This window comes from Echinococcus granulosus (assembly GCF_000524195.1).
Source record: "Echinococcus granulosus chromosome Unknown EG_S00079, whole genome shotgun sequence".
In the NCBI taxonomy this organism is placed as follows: Eukaryota; Metazoa; Platyhelminthes; class Cestoda; order Cyclophyllidea; family Taeniidae; genus Echinococcus; species Echinococcus granulosus.
The window spans coordinates 362475-385484 of record NW_020170459.1 but is presented as its reverse complement, the minus strand read 5'-3'; the positions used below and the strand labels follow the sequence as shown (position 1 = coordinate 385484).

At 45.4% G+C, this 23010-nt stretch overlaps 2 protein-coding genes across 2 annotated transcripts in view; both read left to right on the top strand. All coding sequences in view use genetic code 11, as the record gives it.

Moving 5' to 3' along the window:
- Window positions 1-1040: 1040 nt before the first annotated feature.
- On the top strand, window positions 1041-9879 carry EGR_07525 (hypothetical protein; the record flags this gene model as incomplete). The annotated part of the gene is made up of 4 exons (XM_024496774.1): window positions 1041-1169; window positions 6117-6348; window positions 8903-8981; window positions 9765-9879. 4 exons carry the CDS (start codon window positions 1041-1043, stop codon window positions 9877-9879), a joined length of 555 nt encoding a protein of 184 aa, XP_024348845.1.
- An 11254-nt stretch (window positions 9880-21133) lies between these two features.
- The window catches only part of EGR_07524 (hypothetical protein), a gene marked incomplete at both ends in the record, with an annotated part of 19690 nt that continues 17813 nt past the window's right edge, over window positions 21134-23010 (top strand). Inside the window, 3 exons of the mRNA XM_024496773.1 lie at window positions 21134-21147; window positions 21985-22082; window positions 22543-22659. Of these exons, the coding sequence (XP_024348844.1) occupies window positions 21134-21147; window positions 21985-22082; window positions 22543-22659 (229 nt within the window). The remainder of the gene's footprint in view (window positions 21148-21984; window positions 22083-22542; window positions 22660-23010) is intronic.

Sequence of the window (23010 nt, the reverse complement as noted above, 5' to 3'; positions counted from 1 at the left end):
GAAGAAGCGAAGCACTTACTAAAATATGTTTGGGTACCTGAAGTCGCGACTTCCTGCTACTCATGTTAATTCCGTGGATGAGAAGGACAGTCACTAACACGTACGCACACACCAGCCAAATACGTCTGTCTCTGCGGCTGCTAAAAATAGTAAAATCGACAAGACTACGTGACTTTGTCTGCGCAAAGGCTTTTCACTTTAAGGCCAGGTCTATCAATCCAATGAAACACTGAGAAAGGATTACTGAGGAGGACTAATTTGGAATAGATGAGTGGACAGATGGATCTTGCTTAGCTTGCAAAACAAACAGATATACGTTGATCAGGAAGGGAGAGGAGCGCAAAGAGGCTTGTTGGAGCACAGAATTCAAAGAGATTTGCCTGTCTCACTAGACTGGTCTAGTGATCAGCTCAGTAAGCAAGTGATATTGAATTGGGAGTTTCAAGTCAGCAAGTGTGATGCGTGCATTGCTAGCATCTAGCCTACCGATGCAGGTAGTATTCAGACATGGAAGGCGTACCACAATGCTCCAGTTTTCTCGTTCTCTGTCCCACATCTCTCGTACCCCACAAAGCGAAGTCGATGCATTGGCGAAAGAGGCAAGCACTGAGTGTTGGTGCATAGCGCCACAACGAGCACCTTATATAGACCCGTCTCACTGGCTCACCGCGATCGCTGATTTGTTGCAGCGCTTGCCACACAATCAACTTGACTAGGTCAACGCCCTCCTCAACACCCTCTTCACCACCAATGCTAATTAGCTTCTTCTCTTTCCTTTTAGTCCTATCCTGCAAATCGAGTTTAAAAGGAATTTATTCAGTTGTTCCATAGCAATGTTGAATGCTAATTGTGAGATTTGTTGTCGCATTACTTCTCTCCATAATTTGCCTCATGATCATCTCCTTACCCATCGTAACTAATGCCAGTTGCGCCTGAAAAATGGCTATTACACTATTTTAGTCATGAATAAATGATGTAACTGAAGGATCTAGGAAATGGCTGGGTACTGCGATACGTAATGAAGTGGCTGAAGGACCGAGATGGAGCTGTGTGATGTGAGAAATTGGATTTTGCACAGCTTTAATACAAAACATGGAATAGGTCAAGCAATATGTCTGGTCGCCATTTTCCAATCAAACACAAGTATTTTGGCAGCAAACTTCCATTCGGTGAGATTTTTAACCACTAACTTGGTGTGCAGTAAACACGCCAAGTGGTGCAATTCATTGCTTACAATACTGAAATCGCAGAAATGAATCCCAAAGGAATAAAACGCGGAATCGGCAAGTGGTTTAAGTGTTAGTAGATGTTGTCCAAAATGTCGCTTCCACTAGGCTCTTCCTCTCATCTATTCTGCCAGCGTCTCACGTTATGCAAGGCTAAATTTGTGTGGCTATCCAATCACCCCTGCAAACGCCGTGAGACTCACAATTATGAAAGAGGCCAGGGTACATGTTGGCAAATATACAACTCAATGCAACGCCATTCTGTGCAGTGCTCGCTACTTCAGTGCTGGCATCGTCCTCAGCTCCTCCGAGAATTGCTTCTCGTTAGTGGCTAACTTAAGGCGAGACTAGTGTGTTAAAAGTGGGCAGCAAGACAAGAAGGCAGATGAAATTGCTACCCTTCATCATTACACCACTCCATGATCATTTCAGCCATTTGCGCACATTCATTGGCGCTCTTCAAGTGACCAGTGCACAAATGAACAAATAAGGAGATGGCATGAAGTTGACGCATCCTCCGACATGAAATCATTTAGTGGAGGCTCCATTAGGCCGCCGTGCGGATATGATGAGGGGGTAATGGCCGCTTGTGCTGATTGAGTTACTTGCGAATCTGCGCATGGTTCACAGTAAGTTAGCAGGAAATTGCCACGTGGTGTACCTCCTCATTTAAGCCTACTTAACGTGACACATCGCCCGGCATCCACTACCACCATCCACATGCAATTCCAACTCTTCGATTACGTGGACATCAGAAGTCATCCACTATTTTGCCACATCAAATTGACTTGATGGTAGTGCGGTCTGCCCAGTCATTGCTGTGACTCATGTAGCACACACGACCCTCACACTCACCGCTTCCCTCTTCTTACTCATCAAATGACACTAAATTCCCTCAAAACATCGATGAGTGGTTTGCTGCGCTCTCTGATTTGCAATTACAAAATCAGCATGTTTCATACTTCCGTGCCCTTCATTTCTCCCAAACGCTACATGCTCTGCCACTGAATGACCTGAAACCGCCTTATTGCACAAGCCCTTCATGAAACACTGCAACACTTGCGTCTCTATTCTTCTCAACATTTGTAGTAAAGCGATTAGCTTCCTGTTTGACGAGAACGGTATTTGCTGCTTAGGCTGGATGTTATCACCGAAAGTGTTGTAGTAGACAATGGGTCAAGTGAGTGTGATGTTTTCAGGCGACGGCATCCACCTATGACTGAATGATGGGTATTCCAATAAACACACCTTTGGGGAACTGACAGCTTATGCAACTTGCTCTTGATTTAGGAGGCGCATTTACTTTCAACTGCACGTGTTTACCGACAGAATGAGGTGGATGAAGCGAGCAGACGCATTAAACTGCAGGCACATACCACCAATTCCTCTCCTCGGTGCCAAATCCACGCGATGCCACCGAAGTTAAAACCAGTGCGTGGTTCGCATTTGGCAATGGCGAGAAAGACTGCCTCATAAGGGGTTACAGGAAGGTCATTGTCCTGCGCTTTCGACCAGATGATATTAACCCCTAATTAACTTCATGTCATAGCCCAACAGTCTGATTGGCAGTCAACGCATCTGTGTGACAATTCGACGCAAGCATCCTAACAACCCTCCCCTTTCCCTTTAGGTCGAAGGCGTTTATCAGCTTTCCTGTGAGTGTTAGGCAAAGCTAGTGATGGCTGGAGTGAGCACACTCCTTGACCTGCATTTAGAATGGACCACACACCGCTGTTGACATCCAAATGAAATGTTTGAGCATTTCACATTGCAACAGTTCGAAACGAATGGGCTGAACATCAAAGTATGGCACATGTGATCACAGGGCGGGGTTAGAAGAATTACCTTTTTTTAAATTTGATGCTATTTAAAGTGAGTGACTATCGAAACAAAAATAGACATGTAGGCGCATTGCTGAGCAATGCACAATCCAGGCCGCTCACCCCCACGCATCTCTTTCACCTTCTTCTCATTTACCTCACACCGCTGTCAACGCCCACTCTTCACGTGTCACACCCATTGTGCAGAGCCTGCCTCTCGCCACTGTTAATACCTGGACCACCCACATGTCCGAAAGGACGCTTGCACTAATGAGAACACTTTTGGCCACGGATGATGCATAGGTCAAGTGAGTTGGCTGATCATCGTAGCAATCTGAGAAGTGATGCAGTCAATGCTGATGACACAGATACTCGCTTCATGCGCTCTCTGCCTCTTCACCCAACTGTCAGAGGGATTGCCAATTCTTCACCACTTCTCCCATGGCTTGGCAATTGACGATTCCATACTTGCTGTCTTGGCAACAATTGAGGTGCACTTTCACTTGGTGGTAATTTACCAGTCAGCTGCTTCACAATTGGCATTGAGTAGGCCACGAAGAAATTGCTATGTCGCAGAACAGGGCAATGGTGTTTGCTTAATTAATTTGTCTTTAGCTGACACTGAGACAAGTAGGTGGAATGGTGGATTTTTGAACTGAATGATTAGGTGTTTCGCTTCAACTCCCACTTATGCGGCAGATCGAAGTAGCTGACGTCTTCACTCAAGTTCGGTTCAAAATGGACTGGTAAACCGCGATGTATGAATACGAGGCAGGCTACCGATGTGTGTTGTACTGCTTCAAATCCCTTATTCCCAATCACTTCTTTTGCATTTCCTGTCAGAACTAGCGAATGTTAGCTCATGTTTCTGGTGAGGCGTGCATTGCTTAGTGGTACAAAGCAGGTTGCGCATCCCTACAATCACTGTGCAAATTATCGGTGCAGCAGACATTGCCGGTATGCAAATCGGGATATGAAGAGAGCATCCGTGCTTTCGCATGCATGCATGAAGTGGTAAATAATTGCAGCGGTACAGGCATGTTGTTGCAATTAGTTGGCTTCTTTGTTGACATCAAATTGCAATGAATGAGTACCAGTTAACCATTCATTTGAAAAAAGTTTCATACAGGTTCAGCTGCAGTATAAGTTTGCGCGAATGTGCCTTCCAGGAGAGAGGTTTTGCTTGGTGGAGACGTATCTCAAACACGCCTTAAATGTGATGTCTGCATCCATTTACTTGCCACTACCCACTGAAGCATATTCTCCTCCAGCAGCTCCCATCCTCGTTCCAGGACTCCTAAGGCTGAAGTTGAGGAGCGGAATGCTGAGCCTACCACACTTATTTGAAATGGCATTTTATTTCCAAAATACATTCCACGCATTACAGTGAAAGCCTTGATATGGTGCAGCAGCCGTAGCTGCATTTCAATATCAGCTACTTACATCGAGACCATCTTGCCTTCCAAACATCGCTGTGGTGAGCTGCACATGGTGATATTTAAGCTTGGGAATAATAAAGCAATTGTCGGTTGTTCCACTTGCAACAATAGAGTCCACTTACGGTGAGCAGCCACAATGCACGCTTTTCTCCCCAACACGCCCCATACAGTGTAGGGTTCAGTTTCCTCCCACAGAGGCGGTGTTGAGTGGTTGCTGGCATTCCACATGCAGGCAGCTGCATCATGTATGGCGATGGTAATGCTCTTGCGAGGTTGGTGAACGACCCCCCAAGAACTACCCCTATACAATACTGCCTGCCCTCCTCAACTGCTGCATTGTTGGCACTCCTGTCTACGATCGACTAACCCTGTCTTCTCTCCGGCTTTGAATGTTAAAAGCGTTGCCGCCAACACGATTGGTGCAACAGAAGCATTGAGAAGCAAACTGAGTTGTGTAGAGCGTGGAGTTCATTTAGCTTGATCCGTTTAGACGAGATGTCCTTCATCCCACAATTAGCTTAATATGGTTGTGAGGTCTTGCAGGAGAACATTCGACAAATGAGGGACGCCTTTGTTAGTTGTAGTGCATCCGTTGTCGTCTGTTGGAGTTGTCATGTACACCAGAAGCGTTGCCCCAAATTGCGTGCACCATGCTGCACGGATGAGCTGCAACACACTACCACCTCATTCCGTTTCAAACACTACATGAATCAGGTGCCTCGATTTACGACTCTGCCAACTTTCTGTGGCACATGCGTTTCGCATCAGATTACGGGGTTATTTCATCACTGTTATTCTGGCCCACACAGCCAAATTTCAAACCCCATCAAACCTTCCGTGATTGAGATGGTGGCGTGTGTTCAGCAATTAGAAAAAGGAATTTGGTAGGCGTGGACTGCACAACTTGCTCGATCCACTCCAATTGAGCTGCAAAATTGACAAAGCTGTGTGAGTTGTGTCATTTCTATTTCACTCTTACAGAAGCGTAATGCACACTGTGCGGTTTGTGTCCACCACGTATTTCGAAATGTGCCACTATTTCCTTCGTCGGCGGAGGCATGCGACTGTCAATTTTGTGGGTAGACGATGATTTGTTCAGGTGGCAGTCCTTCCTCTGCCGTTTCCTCTCTAACTACTTGCAGTCCACACCACCTCCACAATGACTAAAAGCATCATCCAATTCGCCTGAACTTTACTTCACACATCAAACTCTCTTGAGGCACTACATGCTGCTGAACCCACTTGCCGCCTGCCCGTGCTATCACTCTTTGTCACCTATCACCTGCAGCGATGAATGGAGAAGAAACATGAATTGCCGCACACGAATGTGCAGTCATTGCAGGTGTCTAAACAGAATCATCTGTCATGCATTGAAAGGCAATCGCCTACTTCTACTCCACGGTGATTCCTCTTTACTGATGCATTTCGTTTCCACAGCCTGAAGGGAATATGGCCCTCTTCGACAGCTGGCCTCACTGTTTTGCTTTCAGGGCACTTCAGATGCTGCAAGCGTGAAAGTTTCTGCAAGCACAAGTGAACATCAGGAGTGCATTCAAATGACCAGCCGCTTGTTCCAAGCAATGCAATGATAAGCTCTCATTCTGTTCTTGCTCACTTCATTCCGATTTCAGTCTGTGTGTGCTTATCATCGACAACTATTTGTGGTAAAATCCATTAATAGCTCCTCTTCATGCGCCTACACCCACACATGCATGACTGATGCGTTTGCCAAATCACCTGACTCAATTGTACCACCCCCACACCACACACCCACACACACACACACACACACACACACATTCATCTGGACCCTCAAAAGACTGTTTTATTGCCACTTCATCATGCAGGATAAAATTTCGAGAAGTAGGTAGATTGCTAGCAAAAGGCCGTAAACAGAAACATTTGGGAATGTGAGGTACACTTATTTCCAATTCACACCGAGTTGGTGGTAGCTGTGCCAACTGCGACTACCTCGCTCGTTGTGGAATGTGTTTAGCACACTTCTTAGCTTGCATAATTGTGTTGAGAGAATTTGGCCATATGTGAATATATGAGGAAAACATTTTCATAAATTATTGCTGAGTGAAACCAAATAGAATGCCTCGTCAAAACAAAGAGCATTCTGTGAACATTCAGATGCTTACCAATTGTTCGCCACTGTTAACGGACAGTGGGAACTGCTTCGCGATGAAGCACAATGGCAGTTCTTTACATTGAGAACCAGTGCCTACTACTCCACCACGTGTTACTGATGCACTGTCAGTCGACGTCTTCATCACCGATGAAGTTGGCCGATCTTCGCATGCATCCTGCCTCAAGTAACACCTACACCAATTCACTCACACACCCCTCCTCGCACACAGTGCCGACTCTCACTAATCCATCTCCATCTTCTGCATTTGTCATTCTTCTTTGCTGTGGTTGATACTGTTCGACCTCCTCTCAGTGCGCACTGTGAACGCCCCTAAGGAGTGCTGTTACAACGACAAATACGTTGTGACTGACAGCAAATTGAGATCAGAAGAGAGCACCCGCGCTTTGGCTACAGGAAGCTGATACCAGTCCAGAGGCTTTTTCTTTTCCTTTAACCACAGTTTCCGCTGTCAGCGTGTAGAAACTAGGTTGGGGCGGTGCATTGAGGTCGAGTAAAACCATTCCTAATTCCACTTTCAGCGTCTTTGGTACGAGCACAAGCATCCTCCACCAGAATTGGGGAACAAAATTGACTTGTTGAATGTGGCCATGTATTCAGCTTAACGAATGAAGAAGAACATCTGGACAGTCGACCACACACTTTCTTGACTTTAAATAATGCGCTGAAAGCACACAAATTCGTATGTTGCAATTATCACAGTGCAGGTGGTTGACCACACCGTGAAAGGTAATTAATGTGGCAACAGACTGTAGGAGCAGCAGCTTGCTGATGAAATTTGGGAGGTTTTCCACTGTTATTCAGGCAATTCGATGCATAAGCACTTGTGAAGTGTTTCTAAAATGCGTCTGTGCGAATGTGCCTTTTGGGCGAGGGGCTTTGTTTGAGGAGGAAACGCACGCTGAACATGCTTAAACCATGATTTCTGTACCCCTCCATTAAACCTGTCCTCCTCGTTCACGAGTATGGCGACAGAGGTGGGAGAGAGCAGTACCGACTTACCTACTTAAAAATGCAAATTCATTTCCTACATACCATTTACACTTTAAAATGAGGGATTTGAAAGGGTGGATCAGGCACAAATCTTTGCCATGAATGACAGATTTATGTGAGACTCATCCGGTCTCTTTAACCATCGCTGTAAAAGCCAAATATGGTGATATTTTGCCCTGGCAACAATTAAGTTATTGGAGGTAATAAATAAGCTATTATAGGTAGCACTAGTTGTAAAAATGGGGTCCACCTACGGTGAGCAATTGACACTTCATTTTGCATGGAGTGACAAGTCAGTGGCGTTTGTGAGCCTCGAATCTGCGTCATCACAAATGGTTGTTTCATCGTGTAATTCCAATTGCGTCCTAGCTGTCTCGGCGAAACTCCACTTTAAGGCAAGATTTATAGCCTCTTTGAAGTGCCCTGAGATTTGAAAGCGGTAACGGTGAATAAAAGCTGAACTTCGACTCGGAGCAGTTTGAGTCAACTTTATTCGCTAGCTTTCTATTCCGTAATGCGAATATACGCGGATTTAAACGCAAGAGAGAAAGATGGACTCCCCTAAAATTACTATGCGGTGTGAGGGGAAAAGAAACTGCGTCATAAGATGAGCTGGAGCCAATGCAGCGACTCAGACAGTTTAAAGGACCAGCTTAAGTGATGGAAAGTAGGCGAGTATGTTGTTTGCAGAGCTATGTGGAGGACTGAAGCCTGGCCTTTCCAATGGAGGTTACTTCACGCCACTGCTTCTGTGGTGTCCGACAAAGCAAAAGGATGTAATGGCCAAAATGGCTCTGCTGAATGACTTAAATGGACCGCGGATATAGAATCGCCTTTTTAAGGTTGTCATCCAAGCATTATGGTGGATGGAGAGGGTGGTATTGCTCAAACAATGCATCGCGCTTGGGTAGGGGAGTAGGTGATTCTCCTCCTCAACTCCTATCGTGAGCCATATAAGTACCCTACTGCTGCACCAATAATATCGGGTTTCACCGACTATAAGAAAGTCCCTCTGAATCTCTACCGGTAAATCCAGTGGGTACGTCCATTCTACATGGCCACGGCTTGGTGTGAGGGTGAAAACCGATGGTTGTCAATGTAGCAGTTGTCTGAATATACAATGGGCGGACGATGACATGAAGTACTATCACCCGAGTATGTTCCATTGAGGAAATTGCCCTCTTCATCAATGATGCTCTGATCTGTGAATTCAAACCTTCGGCTGGCATAGTAACGTAAGGTAAACTAAAAAGTCCACATTTGTCCTAATAGTTGATGGAACGTTCAAGCTGGTTCGGTTGAGTTTATACGGTCGTCTCAGTAAACAAATATGTTATTTTCCAGAGTTTTGGTAATCATTTTACAAATTGGTGGAGTCAATAACATAAACCCAAGGAAGTTACCGTGGATTTGACTTTTGAATTATCTCGGTGAGTAAAACCTGCATTAATGTAGCAGGACCCACAAAATCAGGCGAAGCTAATCTACACCCCTCAATGAAGAGTTGTATCCTTTCGTCATGAGCATTCCATCTGGACTTCAGAAATCGTATCTCGCTACACGCCTACATGAATTACGATAATCTGCGCCCACCAGTCTTCTGTAAATCCTGGACTGGACTAGCTTAACTGGTGAAGAGTAGGCACGTATGTTGCACGATTTCTCATGATTTCACGAAATGACACCTATCAGAACAAAACCACCTACTGCCTTTAGTATGTTAAACAAATCATTCGAGTTGAGGCCGTTTCACCCCTTCACTTCGTTTACTGCCGTGCATTTAACTTGTGGGCTTCCTATTTTCATTAAATTGCTCTTTTTTCTAACCTAAAACAATTTGTATGAAGATGCTGCCAATTTCGCGCTATGGGCAAATTACAGCCGGATGGAAAGGATCTGATGCCGTCCGATCTCTGTTAATCCAATTGGTAGGCTTTCAAGTCGTGGTGTCGAGAGGAAGGGCCGATTACCATTAGCCTACTACACCGAGTTCACTCCTCGTGCATGTTTAAAGACTACAAAAATTCACTAAGAATGCTACCGAGATTAGTCGGGCAATTGGAATGGCTTTTGAGAGGTGAGCATCGAGTTTCATTCAACTCCCTCCTCTTTTGTTCAATCTTGGTGACTACAGGCATGGTGCTTTGCCACCTCTGTTATGTTTGCATCCAATGGGTACTGCTGCTTCATTTAATTTCATGTCATGTAAAGCACAACAAACTTTGGGTTTTCAATCCTGCTTGGTTTGAAAATCCCAAATCTGGGATGCTGTAGTCGCGGCATGTAGCGAAGCGAAGCAGAGTGGACGTCAACGATGACCCAGTGGTTCGTACGCATGGCGCACGTGGAAACCAGCCTGGGACACGTCAAATTTGCGTGCCCACAAGTTTGTCATCAGTCTCGCCCTCATAACTGGAGTGCTGATGGAAATCAAAACTGTTTTCTCAGCTCTGCTTACAGTGAATGGCGCATTTCACTGCCTCAACCGCTCTAAGTCTGCATGCGAGTACAACCCAGTTCCAATTTCTTCTCCACAAACGGTCCAAACATCTTTGTGTGCTCTGCTGACAACTCATACTACTGCACACCGTGAATGTCCCGTCTTTCCAATTTTAATCCATTTTAGCAAACTAGATGCTCCCAAACCTGTTATAAGCCACAAGGGTGTGTCCGAACCTCTATTCCAACAGTTTAAAAAAGAACGGTCGATTTTGAGAGGTGCAAGCGATTATTCGTTTTGTTCAACATGAATGGCTCTGTAAGTTCACCACCCCAGCTACTCCTTCTCTAGTAGTGTTACTTCAAAGGTACATTTTATGGCCTGAAACAAAATAATGTGAATGATAGGCAGTCGTCTCTTCGGCCAATCTAATGACGGTGCTTCCGTCCTTGTCTAGCATCGTTGCTCCTGAAGGATCAGCGAAGCAGTGGGCAAGCGTCATAAGTGTCGCCGTGCTCACCACAGACTAAGAAGCGCATCTAATTCTGGTTCGGAGTCAGAACTCCAGTACTGTGAGTAAACGATCCAGCATCTGCTACCACCACATTGTCCTTCGGAATTTGGCTAGTTATACTATCTCTGTGAAAATGTTTCTCTCAAAAAGGGATAGTATGACATGCAGTAAGCATGTGTAAATGATCTTAGCTTAATGATAAAAATATAAGCTTGAGGAGACATTTTTGCCTCTAGTGCTCGTTTGACAGAGGCGGTGGAATTCCTCCATTCAGTTGGTTTGTCCATCAGGTTTGCTACTGGCTCCACATTAGGCTGTCCTATCCTGCTCTTGCTGTAGTTTCATTGAGGCCCCTTTAAGTCAGGGAGAAGACAAGATGCGAGAGTAGGTGGCGCTTTATTTGTCAATAGTAGTCGCCTGAGCAACCACTTGTTTGTGCAAAATGTGGGCTTATCCCCACAACTCTACTGACGGATTTGTCATCCCTCCGTAGCCAGTAGGATCGCGCCATTTCATAGGCTTGGATGTACCCCATCCCCAAGCCACATATTGGTCACCCAACCGTCTTGAGTGGCCCGATTGGCTGGCCTGCTCGAGTACACCGCGTACGGGCGTCTTAACAGAGTCAGTAATGGGTACGTCTAAAACGGGGCGAGTTAAAGTGAAACCAAAGAACAAAACAAAGACAACGGAACATATGAGTTATTTCGATTAATTTTCCTCTGCTATTCTGGTAGCAGGAAATCAGCACTACTCTGCCATGCTAATAGAGATAGCTCCCAATAATGCTCCTCACTAAAGTAACACATCATTCCACTTCGACCTAGAGAGTTCACGACCGGTTGGCGACTCCCCTGAAGAAGCGAAGCACTTACTAAAATATGTTTGGGTACCTGAAGTCGCGACTTCCTGCTACTCATGTTAATTCCGTGGATGAGAAGGACAGTCACTAACACGTACGCACACACCAGCCAAATACGTCTGTCTCTGCGGCTGCTAAAAATAGTAAAATCGACAAGACTACGTGACTTTGTCTGCGCAAAGGCTTTTCACTTTAAGGCCAGGTCTATCAATCCAATGAAACACTGAGAAAGGATTACTGAGGAGGACTAATTTGGAATAGATGAGTGGACAGATGGATCTTGCTTAGCTTGCAAAACAAACAGATATACGTTGATCAGGAAGGGAGAGGAGCGCAAAGAGGCTTGTTGGAGCACAGAATTCAAAGAGATTTGCCTGTCTCACTAGACTGGTCTAGTGATCAGCTCAGTAAGCAAGTGATATTGAATTGGGAGTTTCAAGTCAGCAAGTGTGATGCGTGCATTGCTAGCATCTAGCCTACCGATGCAGGTAGTATTCAGACATGGAAGGCGTACCACAATGCTCCAGTTTTCTCGTTCTCTGTCCCACATCTCTCGTACCCCACAAAGCGAAGTCGATGCATTGGCGAAAGAGGCAAGCACTGAGTGTTGGTGCATAGCGCCACAACGAGCACCTTATATAGACCCGTCTCACTGGCTCACCGCGATCGCTGATTTGTTGCAGCGCTTGCCACACAATCAACTTGACTAGGTCAACGCCCTCCTCAACACCCTCTTCACCACCAATGCTAATTAGCTTCTTCTCTTTCCTTTTAGTCCTATCCTGCAAATCGAGTTTAAAAGGAATTTATTCAGTTGTTCCATAGCAATGTTGAATGCTAATTGTGAGATTTGTTGTCGCATTACTTCTCTCCATAATTTGCCTCATGATCATCTCCTTACCCATCGTAACTAATGCCAGTTGCGCCTGAAAAATGGCTATTACACTATTTTAGTCATGAATAAATGATGTAACTGAAGGATCTAGGAAATGGCTGGGTACTGCGATACGTAATGAAGTGGCTGAAGGACCGAGATGGAGCTGTGTGATGTGAGAAATTGGATTTTGCACAGCTTTAATACAAAACATGGAATAGGTCAAGCAATATGTCTGGTCGCCATTTTCCAATCAAACACAAGTATTTTGGCAGCAAACTTCCATTCGGTGAGATTTTTAACCACTAACTTGGTGTGCAGTAAACACGCCAAGTGGTGCAATTCATTGCTTACAATACTGAAATCGCAGAAATGAATCCCAAAGGAATAAAACGCGGAATCGGCAAGTGGTTTAAGTGTTAGTAGATGTTGTCCAAAATGTCGCTTCCACTAGGCTCTTCCTCTCATCTATTCTGCCAGCGTCTCACGTTATGCAAGGCTAAATTTGTGTGGCTATCCAATCACCCCTGCAAACGCCGTGAGACTCACAATTATGAAAGAGGCCAGGGTACATGTTGGCAAATATACAACTCAATGCAACGCCATTCTGTGCAGTGCTCGCTACTTCAGTGCTGGCATCGTCCTCAGCTCCTCCGAGAATTGCTTCTCGTTAGTGGCTAACTTAAGGCGAGACTAGTGTGTTAAAAGTGGGCAGCAAGACAAGAAGGCAGATGAAATTGCTACCCTTCATCATTACACCACTCCATGATCATTTCAGCCATTTGCGCACATTCATTGGCGCTCTTCAAGTGACCAGTGCACAAATGAACAAATAAGGAGATGGCATGAAGTTGACGCATCCTCCGACATGAAATCATTTAGTGGAGGCTCCATTAGGCCGCCGTGCGGATATGATGAGGGGGTAATGGCCGCTTGTGCTGATTGAGTTACTTGCGAATCTGCGCATGGTTCACAGTAAGTTAGCAGGAAATTGCCACGTGGTGTACCTCCTCATTTAAGCCTACTTAACGTGACACATCGCCCGGCATCCACTACCACCATCCACATGCAATTCCAACTCTTCGATTACGTGGACATCAGAAGTCATCCACTATTTTGCCACATCAAATTGACTTGATGGTAGTGCGGTCTGCCCAGTCATTGCTGTGACTCATGTAGCACACACGACCCTCACACTCACCGCTTCCCTCTTCTTACTCATCAAATGACACTAAATTCCCTCAAAACATCGATGAGTGGTTTGCTGCGCTCTCTGATTTGCAATTACAAAATCAGCATGTTTCATACTTCCGTGCCCTTCATTTCTCCCAAACGCTACATGCTCTGCCACTGAATGACCTGAAACCGCCTTATTGCACAAGCCCTTCATGAAACACTGCAACACTTGCGTCTCTATTCTTCTCAACATTTGTAGTAAAGCGATTAGCTTCCTGTTTGACGAGAACGGTATTTGCTGCTTAGGCTGGATGTTATCACCGAAAGTGTTGTAGTAGACAATGGGTCAAGTGAGTGTGATGTTTTCAGGCGACGGCATCCACCTATGACTGAATGATGGGTATTCCAATAAACACACCTTTGGGGAACTGACAGCTTATGCAACTTGCTCTTGATTTAGGAGGCGCATTTACTTTCAACTGCACGTGTTTACCGACAGAATGAGGTGGATGAAGCGAGCAGACGCATTAAACTGCAGGCACATACCACCAATTCCTCTCCTCGGTGCCAAATCCACGCGATGCCACCGAAGTTAAAACCAGTGCGTGGTTCGCATTTGGCAATGGCGAGAAAGACTGCCTCATAAGGGGTTACAGGAAGGTCATTGTCCTGCGCTTTCGACCAGATGATATTAACCCCTAATTAACTTCATGTCATAGCCCAACAGTCTGATTGGCAGTCAACGCATCTGTGTGACAATTCGACGCAAGCATCCTAACAACCCTCCCCTTTCCCTTTAGGTCGAAGGCGTTTATCAGCTTTCCTGTGAGTGTTAGGCAAAGCTAGTGATGGCTGGAGTGAGCACACTCCTTGACCTGCATTTAGAATGGACCACACACCGCTGTTGACATCCAAATGAAATGTTTGAGCATTTCACATTGCAACAGTTCGAAACGAATGGGCTGAACATCAAAGTATGGCACATGTGATCACAGGGCGGGGTTAGAAGAATTACCTTTTTTTAAATTTGATGCTATTTAAAGTGAGTGACTATCGAAACAAAAATAGACATGTAGGCGCATTGCTGAGCAATGCACAATCCAGGCCGCTCACCCCCACGCATCTCTTTCACCTTCTTCTCATTTACCTCACACCGCTGTCAACGCCCACTCTTCACGTGTCACACCCATTGTGCAGAGCCTGCCTCTCGCCACTGTTAATACCTGGACCACCCACATGTCCGAAAGGACGCTTGCACTAATGAGAACACTTTTGGCCACGGATGATGCATAGGTCAAGTGAGTTGGCTGATCATCGTAGCAATCTGAGAAGTGATGCAGTCAATGCTGATGACACAGATACTCGCTTCATGCGCTCTCTGCCTCTTCACCCAACTGTCAGAGGGATTGCCAATTCTTCACCACTTCTCCCATGGCTTGGCAATTGACGATTCCATACTTGCTGTCTTGGCAACAATTGAGGTGCACTTTCACTTGGTGGTAATTTACCAGTCAGCTGCTTCACAATTGGCATTGAGTAGGCCACGAAGAAATTGCTATGTCGCAGAACAGGGCAATGGTGTTTGCTTAATTAATTTGTCTTTAGCTGACACTGAGACAAGTAGGTGGAATGGTGGATTTTTGAACTGAATGATTAGGTGTTTCGCTTCAACTCCCACTTATGCGGCAGATCGAAGTAGCTGACGTCTTCACTCAAGTTCGGTTCAAAATGGACTGGTAAACCGCGATGTATGAATACGAGGCAGGCTACCGATGTGTGTTGTACTGCTTCAAATCCCTTATTCCCAATCACTTCTTTTGCATTTCCTGTCAGAACTAGCGAATGTTAGCTCATGTTTCTGGTGAGGCGTGCATTGCTTAGTGGTACAAAGCAGGTTGCGCATCCCTACAATCACTGTGCAAATTATCGGTGCAGCAGACATTGCCGGTATGCAAATCGGGATATGAAGAGAGCATCCGTGCTTTCGCATGCATGCATGAAGTGGTAAATAATTGCAGCGGTACAGGCATGTTGTTGCAATTAGTTGGCTTCTTTGTTGACATCAAATTGCAATGAATGAGTACCAGTTAACCATTCATTTGAAAAAAGTTTCATACAGGTTCAGCTGCAGTATAAGTTTGCGCGAATGTGCCTTCCAGGAGAGAGGTTTTGCTTGGTGGAGACGTATCTCAAACACGCCTTAAATGTGATGTCTGCATCCATTTACTTGCCACTACCCACTGAAGCATATTCTCCTCCAGCAGCTCCCATCCTCGTTCCAGGACTCCTAAGGCTGAAGTTGAGGAGCGGAATGCTGAGCCTACCACACTTATTTGAAATGGCATTTTATTTCCAAAATACATTCCACGCATTACAGTGAAAGCCTTGATATGGTGCAGCAGCCGTAGCTGCATTTCAATATCAGCTACTTACATCGAGACCATCTTGCCTTCCAAACATCGCTGTGGTGAGCTGCACATGGTGATATTTAAGCTTGGGAATAATAAAGCAATTGTCGGTTGTTCCACTTGCAACAATAGAGTCCACTTACGGTGAGCAGCCACAATGCACGCTTTTCTCCCCAACACGCCCCATACAGTGTAGGGTTCAGTTTCCTCCCACAGAGGCGGTGTTGAGTGGTTGCTGGCATTCCACATGCAGGCAGCTGCATCATGTATGGCGATGGTAATGCTCTTGCGAGGTTGGTGAACGACCCCCCAAGAACTACCCCTATACAATACTGCCTGCCCTCCTCAACTGCTGCATTGTTGGCACTCCTGTCTACGATCGACTAACCCTGTCTTCTCTCCGGCTTTGAATGTTAAAAGCGTTGCCGCCAACACGATTGGTGCAACAGAAGCATTGAGAAGCAAACTGAGTTGTGTAGAGCGTGGAGTTCATTTAGCTTGATCCGTTTAGACGAGATGTCCTTCATCCCACAATTAGCTTAATATGGTTGTGAGGTCTTGCAGGAGAACATTCGACAAATGAGGGACGCCTTTGTTAGTTGTAGTGCATCCGTTGTCGTCTGTTGGAGTTGTCATGTACACCAGAAGCGTTGCCCCAAATTGCGTGCACCATGCTGCACGGATGAGCTGCAACACACTACCACCTCATTCCGTTTCAAACACTACATGAATCAGGTGCCTCGATTTACGACTCTGCCAACTTTCTGTGGCACATGCGTTTCGCATCAGATTACGGGGTTATTTCATCACTGTTATTCTGGCCCACACAGCCAAATTTCAAACCCCATCAAACCTTCCGTGATTGAGATGGTGGCGTGTGTTCAGCAATTAGAAAAAGGAATTTGGTAGGCGTGGACTGCACAACTTGCTCGATCCACTCCAATTGAGCTGCAAAATTGACAAAGCTGTGTGAGTTGTGTCATTTCTATTTCACTCTTACAGAAGCGTAATGCACACTGTGCGGTTTGTGTCCACCACGTATTTCGAAATGTGCCACTATTTCCTTCGTCGGCGGAGGCATGCGACTGTCAATTTTGTGGGTAGACGATGATTTGTTCAGGTGGCAGTCCTTCCTCTGCCGTTTCCTCTCTAACTACTTGCAGTCCACACCACCTCCACAATGACTAAAAGCATCATCCAATTCGCCTGAACTTTACTTCACACATCAAACTCTCTTGAGGCACTACATGCTGCTGAACCCACTTGCCGCCTGCCCGTGCTATCACTCTTTGTCACCTATCACCTGCAGCGATGAATGGAGAAGAAACATGAATTGCCGCACACGAATGTGCAGTCATTGCAGGTGTCTAAACAGAATCATCTGTCATGCATTGAAAGGCAATCGCCTACTTCTACTCCACGGTGATTCCTCTTTACTGATGCATTTCGTTTCCACAGCCTGAAGGGAATATGGCCCTCTTCGACAGCTGGCCTCACTGTTTTGCTTTCAGGGCACTTCAGATGCTGCAAGCGTGAAAGTTTCTGCAAGCACAAGTGAACATCAGGAGTGCATTCAAATGACCAGCCGCTTGTTCCAAGCAATGCAATGATAAGCTCTCATTCTGTTCTTGCTCACTTCATTCCGATTTCAGTCTGTGTGTGCTTATCATCGACAACTATTTGTGGTAAAATCCATTAATAGCTCCTCTTCATGCGCCTACACCCACACATGCATGACTGATGCGTTTGCCAAATCACCTGACTCAATTGTACCACCCCCACACCACACACCCACACACACACACACACACACACACACATTCATCTGGACCCTCAAAAGACTGTTTTATTGCCACTTCATCATGCAGGATAAAATTTCGAGAAGTAGGTAGATTGCTAGCAAAAGGCCGTAAACAGAAACATTTGGGAATGTGAGGTACACTTATTTCCAATTCACACCGAGTTGGTGGTAGCTGTGCCAACTGCGACTACCTCGCTCGTTGTGGAATGTGTTTAGCACACTTCTTAGCTTGCATAATTGTGTTGAGAGAATTTGGCCATATGTGAATATATGAGGAAAACATTTTCATAAATTATTGCTGAGTGAAACCAAATAGAATGCCTCGTCAAAACAAAGAGCATTCTGTGAACATTCAGATGCTTACCAATTGTTCGCCACTGTTAACGGACAGTGGGAACTGCTTCGCGATGAAGCACAATGGCAGTTCTTTACATTGAGAACCAGTGCCTACTACTCCACCACGTGTTACTGATGCACTGTCAGTCGACGTCTTCATCACCGATGAAGTTGGCCGATCTTCGCATGCATCCTGCCTCAAGTAACACCTACACCAATTCACTCACACACCCCTCCTCGCACACAGTGCCGACTCTCACTAATCCATCTCCATCTTCTGCATTTGTCATTCTTCTTTGCTGTGGTTGATACTGTTCGACCTCCTCTCAGTGCGCACTGTGAACGCCCCTAAGGAGTGCTGTTACAACGACAAATACGTTGTGACTGACAGCAAATTGAGATCAGAAGAGAGCACCCGCGCTTTGGCTACAGGAAGCTGATACCAGTCCAGAGGCTTTTTCTTTTCCTTTAACCACAGTTTCCGCTGTCAGCGTGTAGAAACTAGGTTGGGGCGGTGCATTGAGGTCGAGTAAAACCATTCCTAATTCCACTTTCAGCGTCTTTGGTACGAGCACAAGCATCCTCCACCAGAATTGGGGAACAAAATTGACTTGTTGAATGTGGCCATGTATTCAGCTTAACGAATGAAGAAGAACATCTGGACAGTCGACCACACACTTTCTTGACTTTAAATAATGCGCTGAAAGCACACAAATTCGTATGTTGCAATTATCACAGTGCAGGTGGTTGACCACACCGTGAAAGGTAATTAATGTGGCAACAGACTGTAGGAGCAGCAGCTTGCTGATGAAATTTGGGAGGTTTTCCACTGTTATTCAGGCAATTCGATGCATAAGCACTTGTGAAGTGTTTCTAAAATGCGTCTGTGCGAATGTGCCTTTTGGGCGAGGGGCTTTGTTTGAGGAGGAAACGCACGCTGAACATGCTTAAACCATGATTTCTGTACCCCTCCATTAAACCTGTCCTCCTCGTTCACGAGTATGGCGACAGAGGTGGGAGAGAGCAGTACCGACTTACCTACTTAAAAATGCAAATTCATTTCCTACATACCATTTACACTTTAAAATGAGGGATTTGAAAGGGTGGATCAGGCACAAATCTTTGCCATGAATGACAGATTTATGTGAGACTCATCCGGTCTCTTTAACCATCGCTGTAAAAGCCAAATATGGTGATATTTTGCCCTGGCAACAATTAAGTTATTGGAGGTAATAAATAAGCTATTATAGGTAGCACTAGTTGTAAAAATGGGGTCCACCTACGGTGAGCAATTGACACTTCATTTTGCATGGAGTGACAAGTCAGTGGCGTTTGTGAGCCTCGAATCTGCGTCATCACAAATGGTTGTTTCATCGTGTAATTCCAATTGCGTCCTAGCTGTCTCGGCGAAACTCCACTTTAAGGCAAGATTTATAGCCTCTTTGAAGTGCCCTGAGATTTGAAAGCGGTAACGGTGAATAAAAGCTGAACTTCGACTCGGAGCAGTTTGAGTCAACTTTATTCGCTAGCTTTCTATTCCGTAATGCGAATATACGCGGATTTAAACGCAAGAGAGAAAGATGGACTCCCCTAAAATTACTATGCGGTGTGAGGGGAAAAGAAACTGCGTCATAAGATGAGCTGGAGCCAATGCAGCGACTCAGACAGTTTAAAGGACCAGCTTAAGTGATGGAAAGTAGGCGAGTATGTTGTTTGCAGAGCTATGTGGAGGACTGAAGCCTGGCCTTTCCAATGGAGGTTACTTCACGCCACTGCTTCTGTGGTGTCCGACAAAGCAAAAGGATGTAATGGCCAAAATGGCTCTGCTGAATGACTTAAATGGACCGCGGATATAGAATCGCCTTTTTAAGGTTGTCATCCAAGCATTATGGTGGATGGAGAGGGTGGTATTGCTCAAACAATGCATCGCGCTTGGGTAGGGGAGTAGGTGATTCTCCTCCTCAACTCCTATCGTGAGCCATATAAGTACCCTACTGCTGCACCAATAATATCGGGTTTCACCGACTATAAGAAAGTCCCTCTGAATCTCTACCGGTAAATCCAGTGGGTACGTCCATTCTACATGGCCACGGCTTGGTGTGAGGGTGAAAACCGATGGTTGTCAATGTAGCAGTTGTCTGAATATACAATGGGCGGACGATGACATGAAGTACTATCACCCGAGTATGTTCCATTGAGGAAATTGCCCTCTTCATCAATGATGCTCTGATCTGTGAATTCAAACCTTCGGCTGGCATAGTAACGTAAGGTAAACTAAAAAGTCCACATTTGTCCTAATAGTTGATGGAACGTTCAAGCTGGTTCGGTTGAGTTTATACGGTCGTCTCAGTAAACAAATATGTTATTTTCCAGAGTTTTGGTAATCATTTTACAAATTGGTGGAGTCAATAACATAAACCCAAGGAAGTTACCGTGGATTTGACTTTTGAATTATCTCGGTGAGTAAAACCTGCATTAATGTAGCAGGACCCACAAAATCAGGCGAAGCTAATCTACACCCCTCAATGAAGAGTTGTATCCTTTCGTCATGAGCATTCCATCTGGACTTCAGAAATCGTATCTCGCTACACGCCTACATGAATTACGATAATCTGCGCCCACCAGTCTTCTGTAAATCCTGGACTGGACTAGCTTAACTGGTGAAGAGTAGGCACGTATGTTGCACGATTTCTCATGATTTCACGAAATGACACCTATCAGAACAAAACCACCTACTGCCTTTAGTATGTTAAACAAATCATTCGAGTTGAGGCCGTTTCACCCCTTCACTTCGTTTACTGCCGTGCATTTAACTTGTGGGCTTCCTATTTTCATTAAATTGCTCTTTTTTCTAACCTAAAACAATTTGTATGAAGATGCTGCCAATTTCGCGCTATGGGCAAATTACAGCCGGATGGAAAGGATCTGATGCCGTCCGATCTCTGTTAATCCAATTGGTAGGCTTTCAAGTCGTGGTGTCGAGAGGAAGGGCCGATTACCATTAGCCTACTACACCGAGTTCACTCCTCGTGCATGTTTAAAGACTACAAAAATTCACTAAGAATGCTACCGAGATTAGTCGGGCAATTGGAATGGCTTTTGAGAGGTGAGCATCGAGTTTCATTCAACTCCCTCCTCTTTTGTTCAATCTTGGTGACTACAGGCATGGTGCTTTGCCACCTCTGTTATGTTTGCATCCAATGGGTACTGCTGCTTCATTTAATTTCATGTCATGTAAAGCACAACAAACTTTGGGTTTTCAATCCTGCTTGGTTTGAAAATCCCAAATCTGGGATGCTGTAGTCGCGGCATGTAGCGAAGCGAAGCAGAGTGGACGTCAACGATGACCCAGTGGTTCGTACGCATGGCGCACGTGGAAACCAGCCTGGGACACGTCAAATTTGCGTGCCCACAAGTTTGTCATCAGTCTCGCCCTCATAACTGGAGTGCTGATGGAAATCAAAACTGTTTTCTCAGCTCTGCTTACAGTGAATGGCGCATTTCACTGCCTCAACCGCTCTAAGTCTGCATGCGAGTACAACCCAGTTCCAATTTCTTCTCCACAAACGGTCCAAACATCTTTGTGTGCTCTGCTGACAACTCATACTACTGCACACCGTGAATGTCCCGTCTTTCCAATTTTAATCCATTTTAGCAAACTAGATGCTCCCAAACCTGTTATAAGCCACAAGGGTGTGTCCGAACCTCTATTCCAACAGTTTAAAAAAGAACGGTCGATTTTGAGAGGTGCAAGCGATTATTCGTTTTGTTCAACATGAATGGCTCTGTAAGTTCACCACCCCAGCTACTCCTTCTCTAGTAGTGTTACTTCAAAGGTACATTTTATGGCCTGAAACAAAATAATGTGAATGATAGGCAGTCGTCTCTTCGGCCAATCTAATGACGGTGCTTCCGTCCTTGTCTAGCATCGTTGCTCCTGAAGGATCAGCGAAGCAGTGGGCAAGCGTCATAAGTGTCGCCGTGCTCACCACAGACTAAGAAGCGCATCTAATTCTGGTTCGGAGTCAGAACTCCAGTACTGTGAGTAAACGATCCAGCATCTGCTACCACCACATTGTCCTTCGGAATTTGGCTAGTTATACTATCTCTGTGAAAATGTTTCTCTCAAAAAGGGATAGTATGACATGCAGTAAGCATGTGTAAATGATCTTAGCTTAATGATAAAAATATAAGCTTGAGGAGACATTTTTGCCTCTAGTGCTCGTTTGACAGAGGCGGTGGAATTCCTCCATTCAGTTGGTTTGTCCATCAGGTTTGCTACTGGCTCCACATTAGGCTGTCCTATCCTGCTCTTGCTGTAGTTTCATTGAGGCCCCTTTAAGTCAGGGAGAAGACAAGATGCGAGAGTAGGTGGCGCTTTATTTGTCAATAGTAGTCGCCTGAGCAACCACTTGTTTGTGCAAAATGTGGGCTTATCCCCACAACTCTACTGACGGATTTGTCATCCCTCCGTAGCCAGTAGGATCGCGCCATTTCATAGGCTTGGATGTACCCCATCCCCAAGCCACATATTGGTCACCCAACCGTCTTGAGTGGCCCGATTGGCTGGCCTGCTCGAGTACACCGCGTACGGGCGTCTTAACAGAGTCAGTAATGGGTACGTCTAAAACGGGGCGAGTTAAAGTGAAACCAAAGAACAAAACAAAGACAACGGAACATATGAGTTATTTCGATTAATTTTCCTCTGCTATTCTGGTAGCAGGAAATCAGCACTACTCTGCCATGCTAATAGAGATAGCTCCCAATAATGCTCCTCACTAAAGTAACACATCATTCCACTTCGACCTAGAGAGTTCACGACCGGTTGGCGACTCCCCTGTACTTCGTGCATGTCACGCATTAGTAGGCACACCAATGTGTAGGGTCTTCTTCCCTTTTTCCCCTTTCCTCTATGCTACCGTTGTTTAAGCCACTACTGCCTCTCTTACTCACCGTTTCTCATATTGCC